At 41.6% G+C, this 23,854-nt stretch overlaps 1 protein-coding gene across 1 annotated transcript in view; it reads left to right on the top strand.

Moving 5' to 3' along the window:
- Nucleotides 1-1,302: 1,302 nt before the first annotated feature.
- The window catches only part of TRPM1 (transient receptor potential cation channel subfamily M member 1), a gene marked incomplete at both ends in the record, with an annotated part of 58,545 nt that continues 35,993 nt past the window's right edge, over nucleotides 1,303-23,854 (top strand). The window contains one exon of the mRNA XM_082290640.1: nucleotides 1,303-1,569. Within this exon, the coding sequence (XP_082146766.1) occupies nucleotides 1,303-1,569 (267 nt within the window). The remainder of the gene's footprint in view (nucleotides 1,570-23,854) is intronic.

Genomic DNA, 23,854 nt, shown 5'->3' with positions numbered 1-23,854 from the left:
TAGCAAGGATTTTCTTGCTATTTTCTAAGTCCGTGAGAGACTTTCTCTCACGCAGAAGAGGTAGCAGAGTTATGTAAACAACCAAACACCTGCAGCCTTGAAAAGTCTTGTTTATGGTATAGTAAAAAAATATTTTGACAATGGATGTTTTAGGATTTTAGCCAATCACCCCCAAGGGGTGGCTGATCCTTTGTCCAATTGGACTATGAAGAAAAAAGTCTATAAAAGCGTTTGTAAAATAAATAAATAAATCAATCTTGCTGCACAATTCCTGCCTGCTGGATCTTCTCTCCCCCTCCTCCCTATGGCTGCGGGACACGGTGATATACCGTAGGAACCAGGCCTGCGGTAATATTTGGTGCTGCCCGACGTGATTTGACTCTCTGACGTGTCCTGCTGCTGCGAGCCAAGCCGAATTCCTGTAGAGGTACGCTGTTCCTTTTACCCCCCGGGACCAGGAGGTCCGACAGAACTGAGAAATGGCGAACAGCGGCTCACAGAACGACGCTGTTGTACTGGTCTGGAAAGGTGTGTTTAGTATAATGCACACCTCCATTCCTGAAAACTCAGTTTGGGAATTATTAGACTGGGCTACCTTAAAAGGGATTTCCATGGACAGAGATACTGCCCTGGACTTTGCCTTATGGCAGGAACTTGGCTGTGCTGTCCGACACGAGCTCCCGACTGGGGACCCAGCAGCGTTAGAATTATACAAAACCTGGCATTCGTTATTTATTCTGCTGACAGACCTTGACTGTGACAGCAGGGCTGGCTCACCTATTTTGGTGATGAGTGACGGAGGAATGTCCGGGGGGGGCCCCGCTGACTGGGCTTCTGGGGCAAATGATGGTGGATTCGGAATAACCCCCCGGCTCCACAGGCAGAGCCTGCGCCGGCTCACTCTGCACAATTGCAGGACTCCGCAGCCCCCAGGGACCCCGCGCCGGCAGAGGCGGGGGTGTTGGGGCAGCGGGAGGGCGCACAGCCTGCCTTACTGTTCGGCTCGGTGGCAGCCACGGCTTATCCAGGGTCAGAAATCAGCGGCTTAGCAAACTGGACCCCAGAGCGGCTCCTAGCCTGCTTGCGTATGCACCTGGATCTAACTTCTTAGCCGGCATAGCACCGGGCATGCCTGCCCCTAGACTGCCTGGCTGTGGTCCGCTGCCCTCCTTGGCGCCGGACTGTTCTGCGCAGTTGCAGAACTGAGCCATTGACCTTTTAATACAGCATCTGCCTTTGCTGACAGAGTTACCGAACATATCCCGAAGGTTGGAGGACCTGTTCAGCTTGCTACTGGCGCGGATGCCAGAGCCACCCTGCCGTGCGGGGCGCACCGAGCCAGCACTGCCCGCGCCGCCCGTGGGAGCCGCGGCTCCAAACCAGGAAGCGGCGCGGGCAGAGGCGAACTCAGAAGCAGCGCTGTCGCGGGAAAACCCGGAAGCGGCGGTGGCTGCGGAGCAGCGGCCGGGAAGCATGAAACAGGAGCAGAGACGAGCACGGCTGTTGCCCCAGAGACAGCGGCAGCAGTTCCAGTACCGGCTCGGTCGGAACTGGCCGAGAGGGCACCCTGTAAAGAAGCTGCTGTCCAAACTGCAGCACAGCCACCTGCAGTCTGTGCTGTCTGTTCTGCCTCTAGCGAACTTAGCCAAAGTGCCCCTCTCCATCCATCTCTGTTCGCTCCCAGCACCTCAGAGTTGCCTTTGCCTGATGACTCATCGTCAGGCAGTGAGGCAGATGAGGTTCTGGCCCCAGGTCGTCAGGCAGCTGTAGCTGCGCGACGAAGAAAAAGGCTGCGCTGGTCTCGCCCCTGGACCTTTCAGGACTGCACGGTAACAGTGCGTCCGACCCACTACAGTCGCTTCCTAGAGTCAGTTAAGATGTGAGCGTTGGAGGAGGGTGACTGGAGGTTATTGGAAACACTTGGAATGCCAAATAGATCTGAGGATTCTGGGCGTAACCGGGGAGCTGTTACACTTCATCCACGGGCTGTGCCAGAAGTTAAGGGTGGTAGGGATTCCCCCAAAAGGGGAGATCCAAGCTTTCCCAGTGTATAAGGCTCTCCCAGATTCAGGAGAGCATGACAAGCATGAGGTAATTGCTTGGAAAGTTGCCCAAGACCTGCAATCCAAGGTAGCACAATATGGGCTAGGTTCTGCTGAGGTTATGCAGATAATAAGGGTGATAAATACAGATTTTCTTTCTCCGTTTGATATCAGACACTTAGGTCAAATTCTGTTTCAACCTGTACAATTTACAGTTTTTGAGAAAACCTGGAGAAAGCTGGCTGATAAGGCTGCATTAGGGAATATGCAGCTCCCTGCTGCTGATCCTAGACAGACAGCAGGAGTGGATGCTTTGATGTGGACTGGTCCCTTCTCTGATCCCAGTCTACAGGGTACTTTGTCCTCCAGCGTCCTGCAGCAAGCTCAACAGGTTGGCGTGACTGCCCTGTTGAAAACCATAGAGCTGTCAGCACCCAGAAAGCGATATACTGAAATAGTTCAAGGGAAATCAGAGTCATTCCTTTCCTTTGTAGAGAAAGTCGCTGCTTCTCTTGAGAAGCAGGTTGAGGATGATGGGTTAAGACAGATGTTGTTAAGGCAGTTAGTGAGAGATAACGCAAACAAGGAGTGCAGAAAAATCATAGATGCCTTACCAGGGGATCCTGAGGTAACAGACATGGTCGAAGCCTGCGCTAAGGTGGGATCTGGGAACCAGAGAAGGTCTGCTTTGGCTGCGTTCCTGCAGCCTGCTCACGCATCTTCTAGTCGTGAACCAAAGCAACCAAAACAGGCGAAAAAACGGAAGCGGCCTAAGCCAAACCAAAAATAGAACACACCAATCCCTCAGTGCAAAAGGTGTGGCAGGCCAGGGCATTGCACGGGCTACTGTAGATCCCGGACTCATGCCGATGGTCAGCCTTTGTCAGGAAACTTCCGCCGGGGTGCAAGGACGGGAAATTGCTCTCCGATGCAGTCGCTCCCCCAGAGAGTGGCACAGGTACAGGCACAGGCCTACCCAGCCACCCTAGAGACAGCACCCAGGGATCAGACAGCACCCAGGGATCAGACTGTTTTGACAGCCACACCAATTTACCAGGTTTTTGAACAGAAGGCAATGCCAGGGCTGACATGCTGGCCAACCCTGCGTGGGTAGGGCCTCAGCCTGACAAAATTACACAAGCCAAGTCATCGCACGGTTTCTTCCATCAAAGTGCACATACCCTGCAGAAGCAGTTTCATTTAACGCCAACCGAGGCGCGCGACATTGTCAGCGCTTGTGCTGACTGTCACGGACTCGCTGCGCCTTTGCCAGCGGGGGTAAACCCCAGAGGGCTAAAAGCCTTGCAGATTTGGCAAACGAATGTAACTCACGTCCCAGAATTTGGTCGGCTGAAATATGTGCACGTGTCTATTGACACTTTCTCCTTGGCTATGTGGGCTACTGCTCACACTGGAGAGAAGGGCCGTGATGTCATTGCCCACTGGAAACTGGCTTTCTCAGTCCTGGGCATGCCAGCTTCTGTGAAAACCGATAATGGTCCTGCCTACGCCTCGGAGAAGACGCGGCAGTTTTTACACCTATGGGGTGTAGACCATACCTTTGGTACCCCACATTCTCCTACTGGCCAAGCCATTGTCGAACGCGCTCATGGTACCTTGAAGCTTGTTTTGGACAAACAGAAAAGGGGAATGCATGGAGAAACCCCACAAAGCCAACTAGCAAAAGCTTTGTATACAATTAATCACCTTACAGTACCACAAAATTCAAATAATCCTGTTATTCTGAATCATTTTCTCTCATTGCAGTCTGCAGGTGAGACACAACTGCCCTGGGCAAAGGTCTGGGTACGGAATTTACTCCCTAACCAGTGGGAAGGCCCTCATGAGCTTATCGTTTGGGGTCGTGGGTATGCTTGCGTTTCCACAGATACTGGGATACGGTGGCTACCTTCAAAATGCGTTCGCCCTGACCTACGGCAGCAGAGGCAGAACAGGCAACCTCCAAATGATGACCAGAATGCCAACCATCCAAATGGCGACCAGAATGTAGATCATCAGCCTAATGACTCTTCTGATGATGACCAGGATGTCGACCATCAGGCACATGGTCCTTCTACAAGCAGAGACTGAGATGGTCCTTCCGCAAGCAGAGACTGAACTTTAAAATTCTTGTTATGGAGTCAGATAGTTAAAGCCTTAAAGACATATTTAGAATTAATAACTGATGTAGATGTCTATTTAGGATTAATAGTAGAGTTGTTATCTTATAAAACAAAAAGGAATTGTAGATACAAAAATGCTGCTAGCAAGGGTTTTCTTGCTATTTTCTAAGTCTGTGAGAGACTTTTCTCTCACGCAGAAGAGGTAGCAGGAAATGTAAACAACCAAGCCACCTGCAACCTTGAAAAGTCTTGTTTATGGTATAGTAGAAAATATTTTGACAATGGATGTTTTAGGATTTTAGCCAATCACCCCCAAGGGGTGGCTCGTCCTTTGTCCAATTGGACTATGAAGAAAAAAGTCTATAAAAGAGTTTGTAAAGTAATTAAATAAATCAGTCTTGCTGCACGATTCCTGCCTGCTGGATCTTCTCTCCTCCTCCTCCCTATGGCTGCGGGACACGGTGATATACCCTAGGGCCCAGGCCTGCGGTAATATGAGTATTCATAAGAGTGACCATTTTTGTACTTAAAAGCTTTAAATAGATGGAATGAATGATAAGGAATGCTAGTGACTTCTAAAATGTCTAAGAAGTATATTCAAAGATATGTCTGCTCAATTAAAATCTCAGTTTGATGATTGAGTTCCTTGAATCTTGGCTCCTGTTTGGATGCATTTACAGTGATAAAAAGATGCATTTACTATCAAGAAGTTTTCAGGTGACATTTTCACACTATTGCCGTTCTCATACAAAACAGATCCTTCTTGGAGAAGCACACAATAACTGGCACATTTAAAGTTCTTCACCAGATCAGTCTGAAAAGTAATGTTCCAAATCCCACCTTTCTGTGCTGGAAAAGTGAGGAGGTGTTTGGTCTGTGTAATTTGGCTGTGCAGCAGAGCATGTGGAATTACAATGTGCTTTCATCAATTCCTGCTCGTAGCTTTGGGTTCTGCATCTGTTTTATTCAGTTGTGCATTTCACTGCTTGAAAGCATTGATCATAAGCCTTTCCTTTTGGAAGGACTCCTTTAACCTGCAGCCTATAACTGTAAATCAAGTGTATTGCTTTCTTGTTCATAAAAAGTGCAAAGTACTGAGTGTTTCATGGGTCTTTTCCCAGACAAAACAAACCTGTGCTGTTGTGCACAGATTTGCTCACTGATAGTCCTGAAATAGCATTTGATAAAATTAAGATTGCTGGCAGTACTTTGAATAAGGTGCCTATTTCCTGTGTGACTCTTGTTTCAGAATGCTGTTTTCTTTCCCCTGTACCATTCTTGAATGGCTGCTGGTGAAATAAAAAGTAAAATATCATGCTAATGCTTTATGCCAGTGAGCTGTAACTCTGTAGTAATCAGAGTTCAATGGAACTGCACATTCAGCAAAGTTGAACAGTGCTGAGAACATGTCCTGAGAGCGTCCAGCTTATCCTGAGCTTTGCAACTGAAAGGCACAAATCATCTTACCTAATCTTTCATGGGAACTTCCAGCCTGCAAAGCCAGTAAAATAAACACACTGATGCTTTCTATCACTCCCTGAAAAGGCATTCTTTTGGCTTTAGGCATAATTTAAGTATATCTATATAATTTGTATAGCTGCCTCTATCAGAAGTGTGAACCAAGTAATGAATGCAGTAAAGAGAGTTGTACACACACAAAGAAGAATCCAAATTATTCTGTGCAGTGAATAGTACATGGTCAATACCTTCATCCCAACCTTTCTTAAACTGCTCAGTGAGGCTGGATGCCCCTTGACAAGGATCTAGTACTCTCTTGGACCTGTTCAGGAAGTTACTCAAGAAGAAAAGGAGTGCATAATTTCAGGATTTTTTAGAACTATGGTAGTTCGGGGACAGAAGAGGATTCAAGACAAGAGTATATCCAGCCTGTATCTGCCAAACCACAGCCTTATCACCAACTAAGCTAGGAAAAGAGTGGCAAGCACTTCCAGGGACATTGAGATAAATGCAGTGGGATGTGTGGAAGCACACTTTGAAATCTTGGCTTTTAGAGCTGTACAATAAGAGAACTCTGCTCAGGCCTAGCAGCATTTATCAAAAAGCCAGTATGCAAAACTTATATATGACTTTCAGTAGAAGAGAGCCAGTGTCATACTAGAGAAGAAGGTCCTAAACAGGCCCAGGTATCAGAAAGTTAAGATCAGTATTAGGCACTTTTCCCCCTCTCCCCTCCCTTCCTTCCTCCCTCCCTCCCACCCTTCCTCTCTCCTTTTTTCTTCCCTGCCGCCCTCCTTAAGTGGAGTACTACAATTTTGCTGAATGAATAAATACCAAGAGAGTTAATGTAACTGTATTAACTGGTAAGTGTATGGTCCAAACAGTGCACCCACAAGCTCCCAGATGAAAGGGAAAGCAAGCAGAGAAGCCATCTAAGAGAAATTCTTGTGGGTTCCAGCCAAAGAATATCTGAGATAAAAGTACTGCAAATATCTTGATTAACCAGAGCACTGAAATTCTTTAAGTGTAACTTGTTGTGGTATAGCTCTGATGAAATACAAGAAACATTCACTCTTAAAAGGCAGGCTAAGGAGGTTGATACACACTGTACCTTCCAGCAGGATTATTACAGAACAGGTCTTGGAAAGGAGATAATGCCCCAGATTTCAGTCTGCCCCATGAAAGCAGCATAGATGTGATTATTACAGCTAAATTACCAGAGGATTGCTAAATGTTTTCGAAGGTGCGTGTAATATATTGCACATATACTTTAATCCATATATATGAGGTCTGTATTTATGTTTTGCACTTTACAAACAGAAAAAAAAATCTGTCTGCCTTAGCAAGCTCTCAGTCTCACTAGCAGGGCATGACTGGAAGCTCAGATGCTTTTGATCGTATATTTTATACTTCCACATCTCCAGTGTTCACATCTCAAATTAGATCCAGGAGGGTACCAGACCTTTTGTAGTGAATTTATATTTCTTATAATCTGTTCAGATGAGTCAGCATGGAAATAGGCATAGAGATGTGGTCAAGTCTTCCTGTATAAAGCCTGTTACAGAGTTTCATTAGAAACTCTATTTATTTCAAGTTTATTTTAGATTTCAAAACTTCTGCTTTGCTCTAAAACTGTGTTCTGTATTTAATGAACTTCCCTCACACTGGACAGAAAAGCAGTCTTGTGATGAGTATGGCAGTAGGACAGGGCAGGAGAATGAACAGCACCATCTTGTCTTTGAACTCCCTTCTTTTTTACTTTTGCTATGAGAAACATCTGAACGAATTAATTTGACAGCCTTCTGTTGAGAATAAATTAATTATTGCAAAGTATACATTTGTTCAATATCAAGTATCACTCTCAGTTGTTGTTCCAACTGCTGTTAAACCTCTGTGCTGAAGCACGTTGTGGCTTATGCTGCTCTGTTGGCTGCCAGCGACAGTGACAATTTCTCTCCAGCTGTTTTTGTGATGGTGCAGCGGGCTGGATGTGTGACCTGCACAGCTTTCAGGTGGACTGGTAGCAAAGCTAAAGCTCAGCAGGTTAATGCATGTGTAGAATGGCATTTAGGGTTAATCTTAGATGTGCTGTCAGCTCTCCTTTTGTGCCTGGTGCTGCTGTACAGGATCACCAAGTAGGTTAAATTACCACAGTCTTTATAGAGGGATATAATAAAGCTTGGAGCTGCCATATTTAAACATGCTGTCCTCAGTCAAAGAGAACTTGAAGATTATCTTGGATAGAAAGATAGAAGATTGTCTACATAAATTTACCTGCTGAGTTGCACACTCTATGGCATTTCAATCTTTTGTCTAAGTGCTAGTTTGAGGAGAAGGTTGGAAATGCAAGTTTAAAGGGTAAATTATGCACGTCTCGTGGCATTTAATGAAATTGAGCATTTATTCAGAAATGCATTTTTTCAGCCACTATTAAACTTGGTAGCAGAGAAAATACTTGCATAAAAATGTAAAACTAAATACACTAGGGAGAAAATTCCTAAATTCCTTTTAGCGGTTATACAGCTGAAGATTACTGAAACTAAATAAGATTTAGAGATTTCCTCCCTTCCCAGTAATTCTTAGAAGAATTATTAACTTCAGAACCTCTCTAACAAGAGCATTTGCTGCTTGCTGGCATTTCTATCCTAATTACTGGGGGGAACATAATGTGTTTGACAAAGCTGAAAGCTGCAATGCCTCATACTGTTTCAGCAACTTACTGTGGTTTTATCTTAACCCATGTATTGATCAGCGGGACCTGGAGTTATGACAGCAGATTTCCAGTCAAATGTCCCATGATTTCAGAATGCCTCCAAGATGTTTGGCTTGGGACTAACACTAACTTCACAAACTTTAATCAGCAGGTAAATAGCCATATAAGGCTAAGTGGGAGTTTATACATTAAACTCTTCAGATGAACACAGCTGGTGAAACAGAGTGTTCTCTTTATTGTAAAGACACTGTTTTGTGCATACGTAGACATCTTTGACTGTGAACAGCTTTCTGGGTATGGCATTTTGCGGCTGTCTATGAGTTCATCATGGCTGTAAAATTAAGCATGTGTGTAAGCATTTACAGAATCAAGAGTTAAGCAAATGCCTTTGTGTTAAAAGCTGGATGTGAGCAGTCCAGGTAGGAGAGGAATTCAAGTGCTCAGTCCCCCATGGAGGGGCTGGCATGGATGGCACTGGTGTGTTGCTGCCCTGAGTGATCAGCACTTTTTTCTTCTTTGTCACAGCTTATCTTTGATGTCAGTTGTGCTTAAGCAGCTCACACAGTTCATTGCTGTTTTTTCTGTACAAAGCCTCTTCAAACACCAAAAAAAGAGGGTGGGGGAAGGAGAATTGTGAAACATATGCAATTGCCACTGTTGCCATGTGAAGTTTAAAAGCTTTCCATTAGGGAGGAGTAGTACTTGTGACGCTTGACTGTATTACAGAAACACTTATCAGTGGGTGAAACCTTGCCAAAAATAACTCATTTCCCTCACGCTTCTCACAGGATTGAACAGCCTTTCTTACATTAGCACCAGATTTTAAAAAGCTGTGTCAATTCTTGTCTGTTCTGCTTTAAAAATACTCTTTCCAATTCCAATCACTTGACATAAGTCAACAGGATTGCTGCAGATGAATTCAGAGATGAACCTGGGCAGTAAAGAAGGCAATTATTTAACTTAGTTTTACATCTGTGTAATCCAGAGAAGAACTGCAGTGATAATGTTAAAAAGTTGAAAGAAGAGATAAATTTTATTTTACAATCCTGTCCACCTGAAAGCACTTATTCCCTGCATAAGCAGCAGTATATATTTTCCAGGAACTTGGTGTTTTCAATGGGTTGTAGATTGGGAGGGAGGGAGTGGATTGTATAAAGGAGAGAATAAGCAGAACACATTTTTTACTGCTGCTGCACTGTGTGGTTTCATCAGATCCTACTTAAGGTCATAATATGTTTGCTGGGAATAATAGCCTGAACTTCAAACTAGGCAGATAATTCCATTCCATCCAAACCCATTTTGTGCAGATGATCACATTTCAATAAATGTAGCTTGGGTTATAGGAATCAGATTGGGAGTTAAGCCATTTCTCACCACTTCTGTTCATGGGTTATATTGTTAATTGATTACACTTCAAGGCTGTTGAGTTGTTGTTTGTATCGGCTGTTCTACATCCAGAATGTGTGGTAATTCTTCATTGGTATGAAGAGGGCTTATGATCATTTTGCTGTCAAACTGGTTCTTCTTTGGGGTTACATTTTGGCTCTTATGAATGAATTCAGATTTTACTGGAGCTCTAGAGGCTACAGACAGTGCGGTGCTTTAGCCCACAGTGCGGTAAGGGAGGTGCCAGCCCTGCCTTGTCTGTACCACAGCCACCTCACCGGCAGTTGCAGTGATGTGATTATCTCATCATTTCTCGTCTGTTCTGGCATCTATAGCTGTGACATTTGTATTAATTCTCATCACAATTTTCACTAGTTAGTAGTGTTTTATTCTGTGAAATCCTAGTCATTGGTTCAAGCTTTAAATCAGCTGTGAAAGAAATAGAGGCTTCCTTGAGCTGTAGTTTTTCTCTGTAACGACAACAGGTTTGGCTTGTAAGTAGCATTTGGTTCCTCTCAAGTGATGAAACTTAGATCCAAGGGGATTTTGACACTGGGTTTTGTGGTTTTGCCACTCTCTCCCCTTCTTCAACATTTTCTTAATTATGTCACATTGTAATTACTGCTCACTCCTTTGTGACTCGCATTTATAGTTTACTGGGGCATTTCAAGTTTGGATTTACTCTGATAATGACTGTGGAGAGGAAGATTACAATATATACCTTAGGTATTTTTCATGTAGTCTCTCTCAGTTCCTACCCATGTACAGTTTTACAAATAGTCTTACACTAAAAAATCCCTAAAACATTGCATCTTACAGTGCATTTTGGTAATTCAAGCTTCAGCTCCCACATCTGCTATCCATGAATTTTCCTTTTGATCTATGTATGCATGAGTGTCTATGTGACATGGCTTGAAAGCTCTCAGAGAATGCTACACAAACACTGCAGGAGAAGAAATTCAGGGGGAAAAAATTCCCTTCATACTATTTGAATTAATTTGCTTTTATTAGAGGAGTAGTTTCAAGACCAGTAAGTATCTGATAAAAAATGATACATTGTCTTTGTGTTTATTTAATTGACAGACACACATCTGGGTGAGACCAGCAAATGCATCAGATCAGAGAAGTGTAATGTGTTTTATCTTTTTGTTAGAAAGGCTATTATCTGCATTCAGTAAGTGAGCTATCAAACATGCCAAGCAAAACTTATCACTTGGGAAAAGTTATGTGAGCTGTCCATTATTCCTACATAAATATAACTCATTACCCAGGTATTTAGATTTTCAGCACTTGTAATAAAACTTGTTACTTTTTGAAAACAAATAAGTTGTTTGCTATCAGTGAAGCAAGCATATTTTTATTTTGGTGGTGGGAGTCATAAGGATGTGGTTTGACAGTGAAAGATGTCATTAAAATGTTTTTGGGTGTGGACTCCTTATCATATATAATGTTTAAATCAATAAAACCAAATTAATGAGTTCTCCCTTGCTGCTTACTCCCTTCAAGCATATGGGTCCTGTTGGAAACCAAGGGAATTTTTTTCTGAGACAGTCACAGTGAGGGCAGCAGAGAGATGCATATCTTTATCCCTTTCCTTCACAGTGCATTTATATCAAGCCATGTCACAAAACAAACTCCAAGTGCTGTGAGCCTTCCCATAGTATGAGTGCAGGCATCCATGAAAACTGTCTTTTGTCTAGTGGCCTTTTCTCTGAGAATGTAATTTTTTTCACTCATGTGTGTTATTCCTTTGAACTCTGAATGAGCACTTTGGCTGAACTTGGCAGAATTATACATTTGGAATTAAATGCCAGCAATTTCTTCCTCTTACCATGCAGAATTTTGTCATAGGCTTTTCAGACAGTAAGCACAGCAGACAGTTAAGGGCTGTTTGCCCTTAACAACAGAAGTCCACATTTATGAGGTTTTTAGCCAGCTTGGTTAAGGTTTATTTTACACACATTGTGTATAAGGCCCTTTGCTTTTACATGGCTGATCTTCAGCCCACCCCAGAACATGCTGGTTCATTCCTATAGTATTCTATAGCAATTGTGTTCTTATCATTACATTTTTATAGAGATAGAATTATGTGTTATCTGAAGTACTGTTCAGAACATTCAGTGTAGGCATCCTGACAAGCTGCAGCATTGCTTGGAACACCCAGCCTGAAATGTGTATTTTTCAACATTGTCAAAACCTGTTCTTTATTTGCAATAGCAACTGAGGAAAATATTCTTACTGCCTGTAGAGGGGTCTTTGATCTCAGTCACGTTAAACTGAAGTCTTTAACAGCTACAGTTTTGTTCTTTTTGGATAAATGCACATGGCTAGGTTGTCTTTCTTGTGTCTTAAACTGAGGTGCCAGAGCAGTTATGGTGTTGCCAAAGGGAAATGCTGGCAGGCTGCATGTCCATCAGATTTCTCAAAAGGAAAGAGTCAGCAAAACTTGCATTTGATTTTTAAGAACACTCTGCTTTCTCAGGTGTGTATTTCTGTCATTGCAGTTTGGGCTAACAAATGGAAGAACAGAGCACACAAGGGTGATGTTGCCAATATTTGTTCTTAAAATGTGTCCTGCCTTCCAAATGCAGGTAGTGTAGATACAACCCCTATTCTTACATAATGGCTGGCCAAGGAGAACTTGTTCAGGAGCAGAGAGGAATTAATTCCCTTTTAACTTCCATTTCTATAGAGTACCTAGCCAAAAAAACATACCACATTCCATGTCCACATTCCATTTTCAGAAGGGAGTTAAGCGCCCGAATCGCCTTTCTGTATTAATTTTTTGACTTACATATCTTTGATATATCCAACAGGTCATCTTTTTCTAGCTCACAGAGTACCCCACATTCTAGATAGTGGAGGCATCCATAAAGGACCCTGAAATTTGATGTCCACTGGAAGAATAAACATCTGTGGACTTCATTGTATGTCCTGCCTTCATTTCTATGCTGAGTTTTCCAGAATCTTCCATAATCCATCCTGTTTCTTGTGAAGCCAGCAGGAACTTTGTCTCACTAGGAAGACCAGGGTCTGGTTCTAAACCAAAGCTGCTTCAGCTGCACACTTTGCCATTTAGGGCAGACAGAAGTTGAAATTATGTCTATAAAATATTTTGCTGCCAGCCACAAGTGGGTATGTGTTCAGTACATTGGAGATAAGTTACAGGAACAGGGAAGGAAGTTTACAGAGTGTAACAGGCTACTTGTGTGCACAATGCAGTGCAGCAGGAGTGGGCACTCAGGCAGCCTTTAGCTCCAGACAGCAGGATCCTTAGATGTGATTCTGGATGTCACTGTTACCTGTTGCATTATGGCAATTTATATCAGCCCCTGGCCCAGCAAGGCAAATGTTGAAAGTTAGAACAACCAACTAGCTTCAACACACAGTGTCCTGTGCTATTGGTAGCTTTAAAGTATTAGAAGATGCAAAAAAGCCCTTGTCAGCAAAGGAATTAATTATATTGACAAAGGCAACAGGGTATGAAAATGCATGTGATATGTAAAGTTACAAAATTAATGGCTTATTTACGACTTCAGCAGTTTTAGCACAGCATTTTGCCCAACTTCAAATTGTTCTAAAAAGGATTAGATATAATTAATGCTGTATGACCTCCTTTTTTCTTCTTTTCAAAGAATGTAGAGCTGTACATCTAATGAGGACCCCTGAAAGGACTATTATGTCCAATTGTCTCAATTATGCAAATAGGGTTGATATTTTAGCAGACGGGAGGGGATGCTTCAAATTAAAAGTTTCAGCTCCTGCTTTAGCCTTTCTGCAGTGCCGGCATTTTTACAGCAAGTACATCCACTGTTTGAAGAGAGGAAAGGAGGTTTAACAAATTGGAGATTTGGGCACTATCAAAGTAGATTTGTTGTGCCTTGTTCCACCATGAGATGAAAATACCCTCTGGGCAGAGAGATGGGTCATGAGACTTCTAAAGGATTACCTTCAAAGGGAGTCATGAGATTGGTTTGAACAAAGAAGCTGCTCACATGCTTATCATATGAGATTCTCTTCTTAAAGTGGTGGAAACCCATCTCCTTGGGAATTCTCATGAACTTCAGAGAGACTGGAAGTCCTAACAGTAAGATGAATGAGAAGTCTGAACAATAAACAGAAAGATGGGACAGAAGCGCAGAGTTAAATGCACTTTATTTATTCTAGCTGTGATTCATCTTTCCAAACTCTGAAACACTTCCAGTGACAAGCAGGTAGGATGTGATTTTAAACCATTTTTCATTTCATTCCTGATAGTCTTCTACCTTTTGTAACAGTGATATGCACAACTGAAATTTGCGCTGAAGAGCTGCATAGTGACCTGCAGTTGATGGGAGAAAGATAATTCCATTGAAATGACAGCGTTCTGATTAGAGTCATTCTTAGATTTCTCATTTTGAAGGATGTGAAACCTGAAGAACTGACTGCAAGACAAAATGAGTTTTCAGGTCCAAAAATGGTGTCTCAACTTCAAAATTTAAAAATTGCTTGTGTGTGACGGTAATGGCGATGTAGAAATGCTGGCAAAGAAAGATCACGTCTTACACATTTCAGTATTTTGAATGCTATTTTTGAGCTACCTCTGCAGAAAATGGGGATGGAATTCTGGGGTTTTCTTTGTTTTGTAGGTTGTGACTTTTAATTTTTGAGGGCTGTTTTGAGTTTTCAAAATTAGCCAGTAATAATATTTTCTGGAGCTCTTTTGTGGCAATACACCTTCTGATAAGCAAGCTTCTTTCTGCATCTATTTGTTTCCAGTTGAGTTTATCAAGGTCCAGTGGTAGGTCAAGTATTATGGAAGCCTTAGGACAGAAAAAGGCAGAATTTTTGGTGGTTTTCTCTGCCTCAGTGAGTGTTGGCAATAAAGGAGGTTCCCCAGCAAAAGATTTTTAACAAACTTCTCAGCAGCCCCGTCACATTTGTACCCGCAGTGCTGCTGCTGTTGTTTGAAGAAATGCATTCCTGCCATAAAGCTTATTGGGCTGTGAGGTGAGAGGTCTCACTGAGCCCCAGCCTACCTGTGATCTTTGAGTATTCACATACCAATCTTTAAAGAGATTGAGGAGCCAAGGAAGCTCAGGTTTGGCCCTTGTTACCCCCAGCTCTTTGAATTGCAGCTCCAAAGAAGCTCCCATCCACTGTTGTGTCCTTCCTGCCCTTTGCTGTGGTCCTGCTGGGGCCCTGAGCAGGCACCTACCAGCGGAACAGCAGCTCCAGGAGGGCGTTCCCTGTGTTCCCCTGCTGAGCCAGAGACAGCCATGGAAACAGTTCTGGCCTGTTCGAGTCTCCTTTAGCTCCTCTAATCCAGGCTTTAAACATTTTCTTTTCCATTTTTTGATAATGGATTATATCCAGAAAATGGAAATCTTTATTATAGTTTTTCCCTGCTATCACTTTAATTCAAATCATGGATAGACTGTGGCCAGCATTTTAAAGAGAAGGAACAATGTGCTGCACAACATGATAAAGAAGTTCAGGACCATCACTGGACATACTGTTTTCTGTTCTATGACACCTGTTAATTCTCTTCACTCACCTCTACAGGGGTTTTAGATGCATAAGGACTGAAAAGACTGACCAAATTTTCTGAAAACTGTTTTATCTGTAAACTCTGAAATCTCCCATTGCCCTCACCCTTTTCAGCCCTGAAATATTCACGTTCTCAGGAAGTTTCCAGTGAATGTTGGCAACTCTCTGGTGTACATAATGCCATATTTTAAGCTTAAGTATTTAGAGTCTGCAGGAAATAATTTAAACCTTGAATTCCAATGCTTTTATAAGAGTTTCTGAAATGTTATCAGAAGTAATTTTGTGCAAACCCTGCAGCCCAAGAGTTTAAATAGCTGGAAATTCTTTTTTGAAAATGACAGAAAGCAGCAGGGAATAAAATGCGTCTGATTGTGGCATATTCTAGGAAAGGTGTTTGGTCTTAGCTAATGCCCAGAAAAAAATTGCTCTACTGAGTGTGAAATTAGCCATAGAAAGTTGCAAATTTTCAACAGCTCAAACTCCTGAACAGAATTCTACCTGAAGAATCTTGCTGTAGGAAAACTCTTATGTGCTGCAAACTATTGTTAATTTCTTCAGGGGCAGGTTGTCTAACTAGTGTATTGCGTACATATTTGCAAAAAATGTGCCTATTTACAGTTTGCAGAAGAGAGAACTAAATGTTTATGGTATCTTTTCTCAAAATATGTATTTGTTCAGCATCTCCAGAATTTAGAGACTTCTGAGATATGCATATATTCTTTATATTGTGATCATAGAAATGCTACTTTGTAGCAATTTTGAAGTGTGTTTTATTAATCTACATCTCAGTATGCCTTAAGTACTGGCTTTTTGTCACCCCGTTTTGAAAATGTCAGTGTAATAAATTCTTCAAGCCCAGCTGTTCAGTGTGCTTTGCACTTCACGTAGCACTAATTACAACTGTGCACTTAGAACAAACTCTCATAGATGAGTAATATTCCATGCAACACGTAGTCATTTTCCTCAGATGTTTTACATTCATGTTTTGCCCTGTTTCCTGAAGAAAAAGGTCTCAAACCATACTATTATGTCATATATGAAAAATAAGCATGTTTTGCTGATGTGCCAGAAGTTGTATAGTTTTCTCTGAACTAGGAACTTGTAATCTCATATATCAAAGATGTGCTTATGCTTTTAGCCCCTTTTCCAAACAGCAAGCACATATTTATTATTTTTACTCTAATAGTCATTATTCTTAATAATGTGGACTTGAATGGCCCAGATCTCTCTGATGGAGGCAATATTCTAGTCCAAATTAATGTTACGTTGCATCTGCAGCACTAAGTGCAGGCTAGTCTTTTCTGCAGGCATGATTAACATCTATTGACACAATTTTCTAAACCACAAGTAACCAGGAAAATTAAACATGTGGGTAGTTTTAGTAAGAACTATTCCTAGGATTGATTAATTTTGTATTGAGGGAGGTACCTTGTCATGTTGATCATGATTTCATAAGTGTTGATGAATTGCACAAAGGAAGGTTTGCTGTTGAGGGTGTTGAATCCCAGGGGTTTTCATTATAATAGCAGTTTTATATTTCAGGTCAGAATGGCCTGTACTAAGGGCTCATAGTTTAGAATAATTGAAGAGAAATAGCCCACATGCAAATAATCTGGGAGCACCCTGACTTCCTTTAAAACCATTATCTAGCAGAGTCTTTACATTAGCCGAGACAGATAATAGTTACAGTACAAAAAACATTCCTGAGCCTTGTCAGAACTAGATACCAGGGTCATCTTAAATCTTTAAATAAGAATTATGAACAAATTATGTTACAGAAGAAACTAGAAATTACCAGGCTACTTTGGCTAGTATAATGTCAGAGGCTGCTTACCATCTCTGCCTGCTCATCCGTTCTGCTGTATCAGACCTCGTGAGGATGGTCACTTGCAGGCAGCTAGGACTCCACTATACATAGGTAAAGTTGCTCACCACTTCCCATCTTAGTGTCTTGGTTTGTATGTAAGATCTGGGAGTAAAACTGGCCTATGGAGTGTCTACAGGCTGAAGGTTCTTTGGGGAGAAAAGTGCAGAGGCTCAGTACAGTTTGGTGTTTGTGTTCCCCATCTCCCAAGCATCCAGAACAGAAGGGCTAAAAGCAAGAGGAGGGTTTGGCAAGGTCTTAACAGAATTGGAATAAGTAACAAATGGAGATTAACATTATTGTTAACATGTCTTCCCTGAAATTTGGTACAGTAAAGGAAGGAGCAAACTATTGCAGGAATTCTTTTTGCTTCCTTAAAATGTGGTAGCTGTGGTATGTAAGGTTGTCGGTGAGTTTCTTTCTGTACGCCACACAGAAAAATTGTGTATTGCAAAACCACATGAGGTGTGTTCTCCCCAGGCAAGCACTGAGCCAGGCTCTGCTGCAGTACACTCCAAATGGTTCTTTAGGTTGCCTTATTATAGTTTCATTAGCTGTATAGTTGCATTAGTGCTGGGCTGTGCCCAGGCAGCTGTGCCTGCTTCTCTATAGGACATGAGCTCATCCAACACACTTTGCTCCTGTGCCTTCATGGTCTTTGTGCTGGAGCTAGGGGTCTCCACCATTTTGTAGCGAGCTAGTCTGCTGTGGTATTGAGGCTGTAGTTGTTTTTCACATTGCAAAGCCTGTGGAGAAGTGCTGTGTATCTCTCAGAGATGCAGCAGAAACATATTTGAAAAGAGAGCTTGTTACTTCTTACTTGCACACTTTGCAGACTGTCCCTCAGTTAATGAACATGGAGAGAAAATGGAGTAATTTTCTTGTTGCAGCAGATGTTTGCTGTGCCTCCTCAGGAACACAGAGCGTAATGAAGCCATGAAAGCTCATTACAGCTCTCTGTGCAGTGTAGCACCATTTACTGGTTTGTGCACCAGCAGCAGGAGGGGTTTCTGGCCTCGGTTTGAAATAGCAACATTGCTTGCGTTGCTTACAGTCACCACCATCCTGCCTGCTGTGTGTTAGTCTCTACCACAGAGCAAGTGGTTCCCGCACAAAGTTGCTACAAGAGCATGGGTTCAGACTGAACAGTATGGAAAACACAGTGGGATGACTGTCTTGAGATTACATATAAAATTTGATAGAACTCTCTCTATCACTAAGAATTAGAATTGTCTCAAGCAAATAGTGTTTTATTTGAAAGAATCTTAAAACTGTTACAAATCCCGTCTTGATGCTCTACTTATTAGCAAAAAAAGATAAGAGGTCCTCCTTCTACTGGGTGCTGTTTGGTACTTCATATTCCAGTAATTACTAGAGCTAGTCTTGGTTGTACAAATAGCTTTTTGATAGAGCTCATGCAAATGAGAGTTTTGGAAATTTAGTAGATTCATAGACTTGTTGCTGTGTTCTGTAGTTGGGGACATTGTTCATGGCTCTGGCTTCTTCGTAGCATAACACAAATTTAAAATAGCATTATGGTTTTATGCCCTGTACTTACATCGCAATGAACAATTTGTCAGTAAAATCTCACCAGTTTGTGAGTGGCTACGGAATTGGCTATTAACACGCATCACATAGTTTGGAGGATTTTTCTCCAAGCAAGACCCTGTTATTAGGACAGTCATTTATTTCTAGGTAGAACTAATCACCTGAAAAGTTAATTAGTAGGGCACTTGGAAAACTGTTCCTTCAAAGTGAAGAAGGATGATGGCTAGTGTAATTGGGATGTTGCTTTTAAAAGCAGCGCAAAATAGAAATTGTTCTTATGTCAGGGTTAAAGTTCCAGATAACAGATTCTGCTGATATAACGATTTCTTTTTTCACTCAACTGTTACTCTTACATGTGCACAGGAGTGCACATGCTTTTGATATGAATTTCATTCCACATCCAGATTACTTCCCCCTCTCTCACTATCTCATCAAAGCAAACATCCCTGTGCTCAAATCTAGCATAAATATCTCAGTTTAATTCTATAGAGCATACTAATTTTATAATTGGGCAGCACAGCTGAGATTTGATTTCCCTGGTGATACCAACTTTTTTTCAGCATACTGCAGGCCATAGGAGGATTACCTGAAAAGTTGGTCAGATGGTGGTACTAGGGCTACAAATGAATGTTTCCATAAATGACAGCAATCAATCCACATCTTAACAGCATGTTTGTCAAAGTAATTTATATTAGTCCACAGATGTAAGCTCTGCTGCCCAGCCAGATCAATTTTTGTCTTATTCTGTGCTTGATTTAGCCTGAACAGCTCTGTCAAACCCTGTATTATGCATGACATCCATCTGCTTGGTCCCCTGCCTACTCCCTCAGTCCATTTGTGCGCCGGGCACTGTCTGCCGTGTCCAATCCCTGTCCATGCTCTAGGCACCTGCTGTTCACATGCCTGCTTGCCTGCTGACCAGCTGTGCCTGGTCCAGGCAAAGCCTCTCTGGAGTGCAGCAGCTGTGGAATATGTGCTCTTTCCTCAGGCCCCAGGTGCCTCTGAGCTGTGTGACAGCGGAGACTCTGCAGTTACAAGGTGAGGCCAAAGCCCCGTCCTATCCTGTCTCCAAGTCAAGCAAACCAAGCCATCCAGCAAGGACACGATTCCCTCTTCCATGGAGCAGCACTCTGGGGGTCATGGGAGTTCAGAGAGCTCACTACTGCTTGAGCATGGGCTTTGGATGTACTCCAATGACACCACTGACTCATCTCTGCCCCCCTTTCACTCCCCAAATTCTTTCACTTCCTTTGCTGCTCATTATGCTTATCACAATCACTAAATACTGTGCTGTCCTGCAGCAGTATATCTTTACTTAAATTCACAGCTTCTGGTGACGCAAAGTCATGTAAGAGTTTATAGCATGACATTTCCAGTGGCTTTCCTCTCCTGTGTGGATTCCCACCTTGGAGTTTCACCAAAGATGTATTTATTGGTCCATAGCCCACCTGTTGCTCTTGCATAAAGCTGCAGTGAAACAGGACTGCAGGTTTTATTTGATACAGCCTGAAATTCAGGTCCAATACTTGTTCGTTGAATGGTTGGTTATATATGAAGTGAAATATGTAAAATTTAATGTTAATTTAGTAAAAAACTGATACCATCCATGTGTGGGAGTGAGAGAAAATTCTCTTCAGTTGCTGCAGCCCTAGACATGCTTCTTCCTCAGAAAATAGTGTCATTCATTTGCAATAGTCAAAGGACAATTGGTTTTTGTAGAACTAGTTCTTGTGTTTATTAGTGCTTATATTAGCAAGGTGACTAGTGGTTTAGGGTCTTGATTTTGTTACCCTGTGATTTACAAACCAGATATACTGATTTCCTGTCATTTCTGCAGGAGGATACTTCTTTAATGCTAAAGACAACTAGCAAAACCATATAGTGGAAAAATATAAATCCAGTATTAATTCATGCTGTTTCTCAGCAACATATTGATTTCTAGGCTGAAGTACAAGAATTAGCACTGGTTTGGTTTTGTTTTTATTATAATCTAGGAGACCTGTTGCCAGTTTACATGGAGCAGAACAAATATACCACTGAACATCTGAAATACGTTTTTATCAAAACTAGGTTCTAATTAATACATTCAGGATTTGCAGTAACAAGCAAGTTTGAACTTCACTATTATCTACAAGTTGGGATCTGCTTTTTCTAAATTTTCTTAAGAGGTGTATGGAAAACACTGTGTATAGAAACCCACTGGCTGTTGGTCTGAAAATTGTAGCTGATACATCATAGGCTTTTAACAATTCATCCATTCCAAGGCTGCTAAAAAGTGGGGGTTTTTTTCCAAACTCACAAGAGACAGTATGAGTACTTACATCTTTCCTTGAAAGACCAAGAGCATTTCAGTCCAGAGAGAGAAATGTACAGAATCTGTAAAAAGTAAGGGGAGAAGGTGCCCATTTTCTGACAGTTAATGTTTCTGCTCAAGTATTTGCACTGGATTATAATGAAGCTTTGGTTAAGCAGATTAAACAGACAAAAGCAGTGAAACTTCAAAGGCTGACCAAATGTGCTGAGGTTTTTATTTCCCCAGTCTGTAGTGCCTGCTTTTGCCTTCCTCTCATTAGCACAGAAAAATAAGCCAGTAGAGCATAATGTGCTGTCCCTCTGTAGTGCCTGCAGCAACTGGTTCCTAACAGGGTTCTAGGGGTGAGTATCGAAGGTTTTTTCCAACATAGCAGTAGATAATAGACCTCCTATGAGAGGAGTTTTAAGAGCAACTGCTCAGCTGAGAGTTCAGCTGTTTGTAGAGCTCATTTTAGATACCAAGATGCAAAAGCTTCCTTCCAAACACAGATACTAAGTCTGTGACTAAACCCAGCAGATAATTAACTATTTTTACTTGGTGAAAACAGCAGAAGAAATTCTGTGCTTTGGTAAGCTGTGAGGAATAAGGTAAAGCAGTATTCTCTGTCATGGTGTAACAATCCAAATTGATTTGATGTTTCTAGGTTGCATTTTCCAGTATTCCCTACAGAACAGTTAAGTGTGCAGCATTTGTTAGGGTTTTTGTTTTGAAGAGTGTTTCCTGCACCGTGGGATTGATTTGGGCTTTTGTGTCGCTTAGTCAAGGAATTATCAGAGACCACACAGCAGTTGGAAGTTTAAATCAGAGGGGAAAAGTGAATATGTTTAGAATATATAAAATAATAAAACCTAAATTAATTAAAAATTTGAATTTATAATTTTAAAGTACAGAAATTACGTAAGCGCTGAAACAAGTTCCTGTTAAGATCCTTTTATAATGTTAAAGTTCATAAACTAATGGGATATATTTGAGAAGTAACAGCACTGGAGATAGTTGTAAAACAGCAATGAATTTGTACACTGTGTGGTTTTGGATTAATTTTAAAAAACTACTCTAATTCCAATCAAATGGATTATTTTTGAGTCTCTGAATATTTTGAACTGCCTGAATACCTGTGAATTAGCAAAATCTTGTTCTGAGCAGGTAAATGGCATTTCTTTGATTTAATCACCCACCTTCACATACCACAGAGCCTCATGGGTCTCTCTGTTCGGGATGTTTTCTCTGGACTTTTCTAGAACTGGACTCTGATGCTATAGAACAAAGGCATTCCATTTCAAATAATACTATTGCTAAAATTTGTCATCTTGTAAAAGTCTTGCCAGAAGGTTCATGAAAAGAATCTTTCAAATATTTTTGGAAGAAAGGCTTTTAAGTTTCATTTGAAGAAGGAATCTGTGGAGTCAAGACAGAAAAGCTGACCAAGACACACCCTTTCGATATTAAATTTAATGCTTTTTCCTTCATATTTTGCTACATGATCAAGCTCTTTATGCTAAAAGCCTGAGATACATGCCTTGTCATTCAGAAAGCTGTAGAGTTGTAAGCTAAAGTTGAAGTTTTGTCTATGAGTTCTTAGCTCTTCATCACTGTTGTGCTGTACAAGATCCCGAACAACTCCTTCTAAAATGACATGAGATGGTTCTGCCTTGGTAAATCATCCAGATGAAAGTGGAGAGCAGAACTGCAGGATCTCCCAGAACACTGACTGCCCAGACTGGTTCAGAGGCACCTGAGGGAGGTGAATGTTTGCTTACCTGGGCGCTTATGGACACCTTTTTAATGCAGTAGAAGCTTGGTTTGGCAGCTTACTTGCAGTTACTTGCAATGACGGAACTTCAAGTAGTCCTCTATTATTTTAGACATAGGGGGGGAAATGAAGAAGCCAAACAGGAACTAACAAGTCAACAAACAAAGGAACTTCAGAGACAGCTCTTTCCTCACATGAGAAAGATGAACTATGAAACCCTCTGTTCATCATGCTGTAGCCTGTGCAGCACTCAGGGAGCTTGGCCGGTCTCTAAGCTGCTGCTAGACAGGCTGACGGACACCTGCAGTTGACTTTCTTAGGTCAAAATCAGCAAGGTTTTTAGTTCTTTCTCTAGGAAAAGTCCCTTTCCCTTTTTTTAAGTCAGCCTGAAAGTTCATGTGTCATTTTTAGCTTCTGTGTCTGCAAAAATTTAATTTCACTTCCATAGCAGAAACTAAAGCAAAACGTACAACATTTGCTTGCTACTTGAAAAGACTGTTTCATAATTCAAACTCAGAAGAGGCAACTTTTATCAGCAAGGCAAAGGTATTGGTGTCATCAAACTGTGAGTGGTTTTTAACATTTTTCATTTCTTTAAAATTAAAAGACTCCTTCGAATTCACTTTTTAAAATTGGTTTGCAAGCTGTATAATAGGCCAACACAATTCAAAGGTCATTTTCTTCCTCCTGTTTCACAGATACCCAAAGAGTTTGTGCTTTTTCTGTCACATGGTCTTTCAATTTAAAAATGCCTCCTTCCAAGACACATCTCGTTCAGAGTAAGATGCAGTAGGAAAGACTGGAACTTGATTTACAACAGGAAAAAATTGTTTGAGAGGATTGTTAATTATGAAGGGAAAGTTATTGGGGAGCACTTTCTGCATACAAAGAATAATACTAAAGCGTTATTTGGAGTAAATACTATTATCTATTTATTTCGCTACTTATGCTGATTTTCCCTACTAGTTTGTGTCCTTTTACTGTTTACTGCCATGGAAAGGAGCAGGTGCATTTTTTGGTAGACCTTGAAACTTCAAAACCATCGTCTTTCTATATAAGGGCTTTTACACACATTCGAGGTTTGAATTTTATCCAAGTCATAGAAAATTTACATCACTTCATGAGTA

This window comes from Coloeus monedula, assembly GCF_965178545.1.
Source record: "Coloeus monedula genome assembly, chromosome: 14".
Taxonomy (NCBI): Eukaryota; Metazoa; Chordata; class Aves; order Passeriformes; family Corvidae; genus Coloeus; species Coloeus monedula.
Note: the sequence above shows the minus strand (reverse complement) of the source record. Positions and strands in the feature narration are given on the sequence as shown.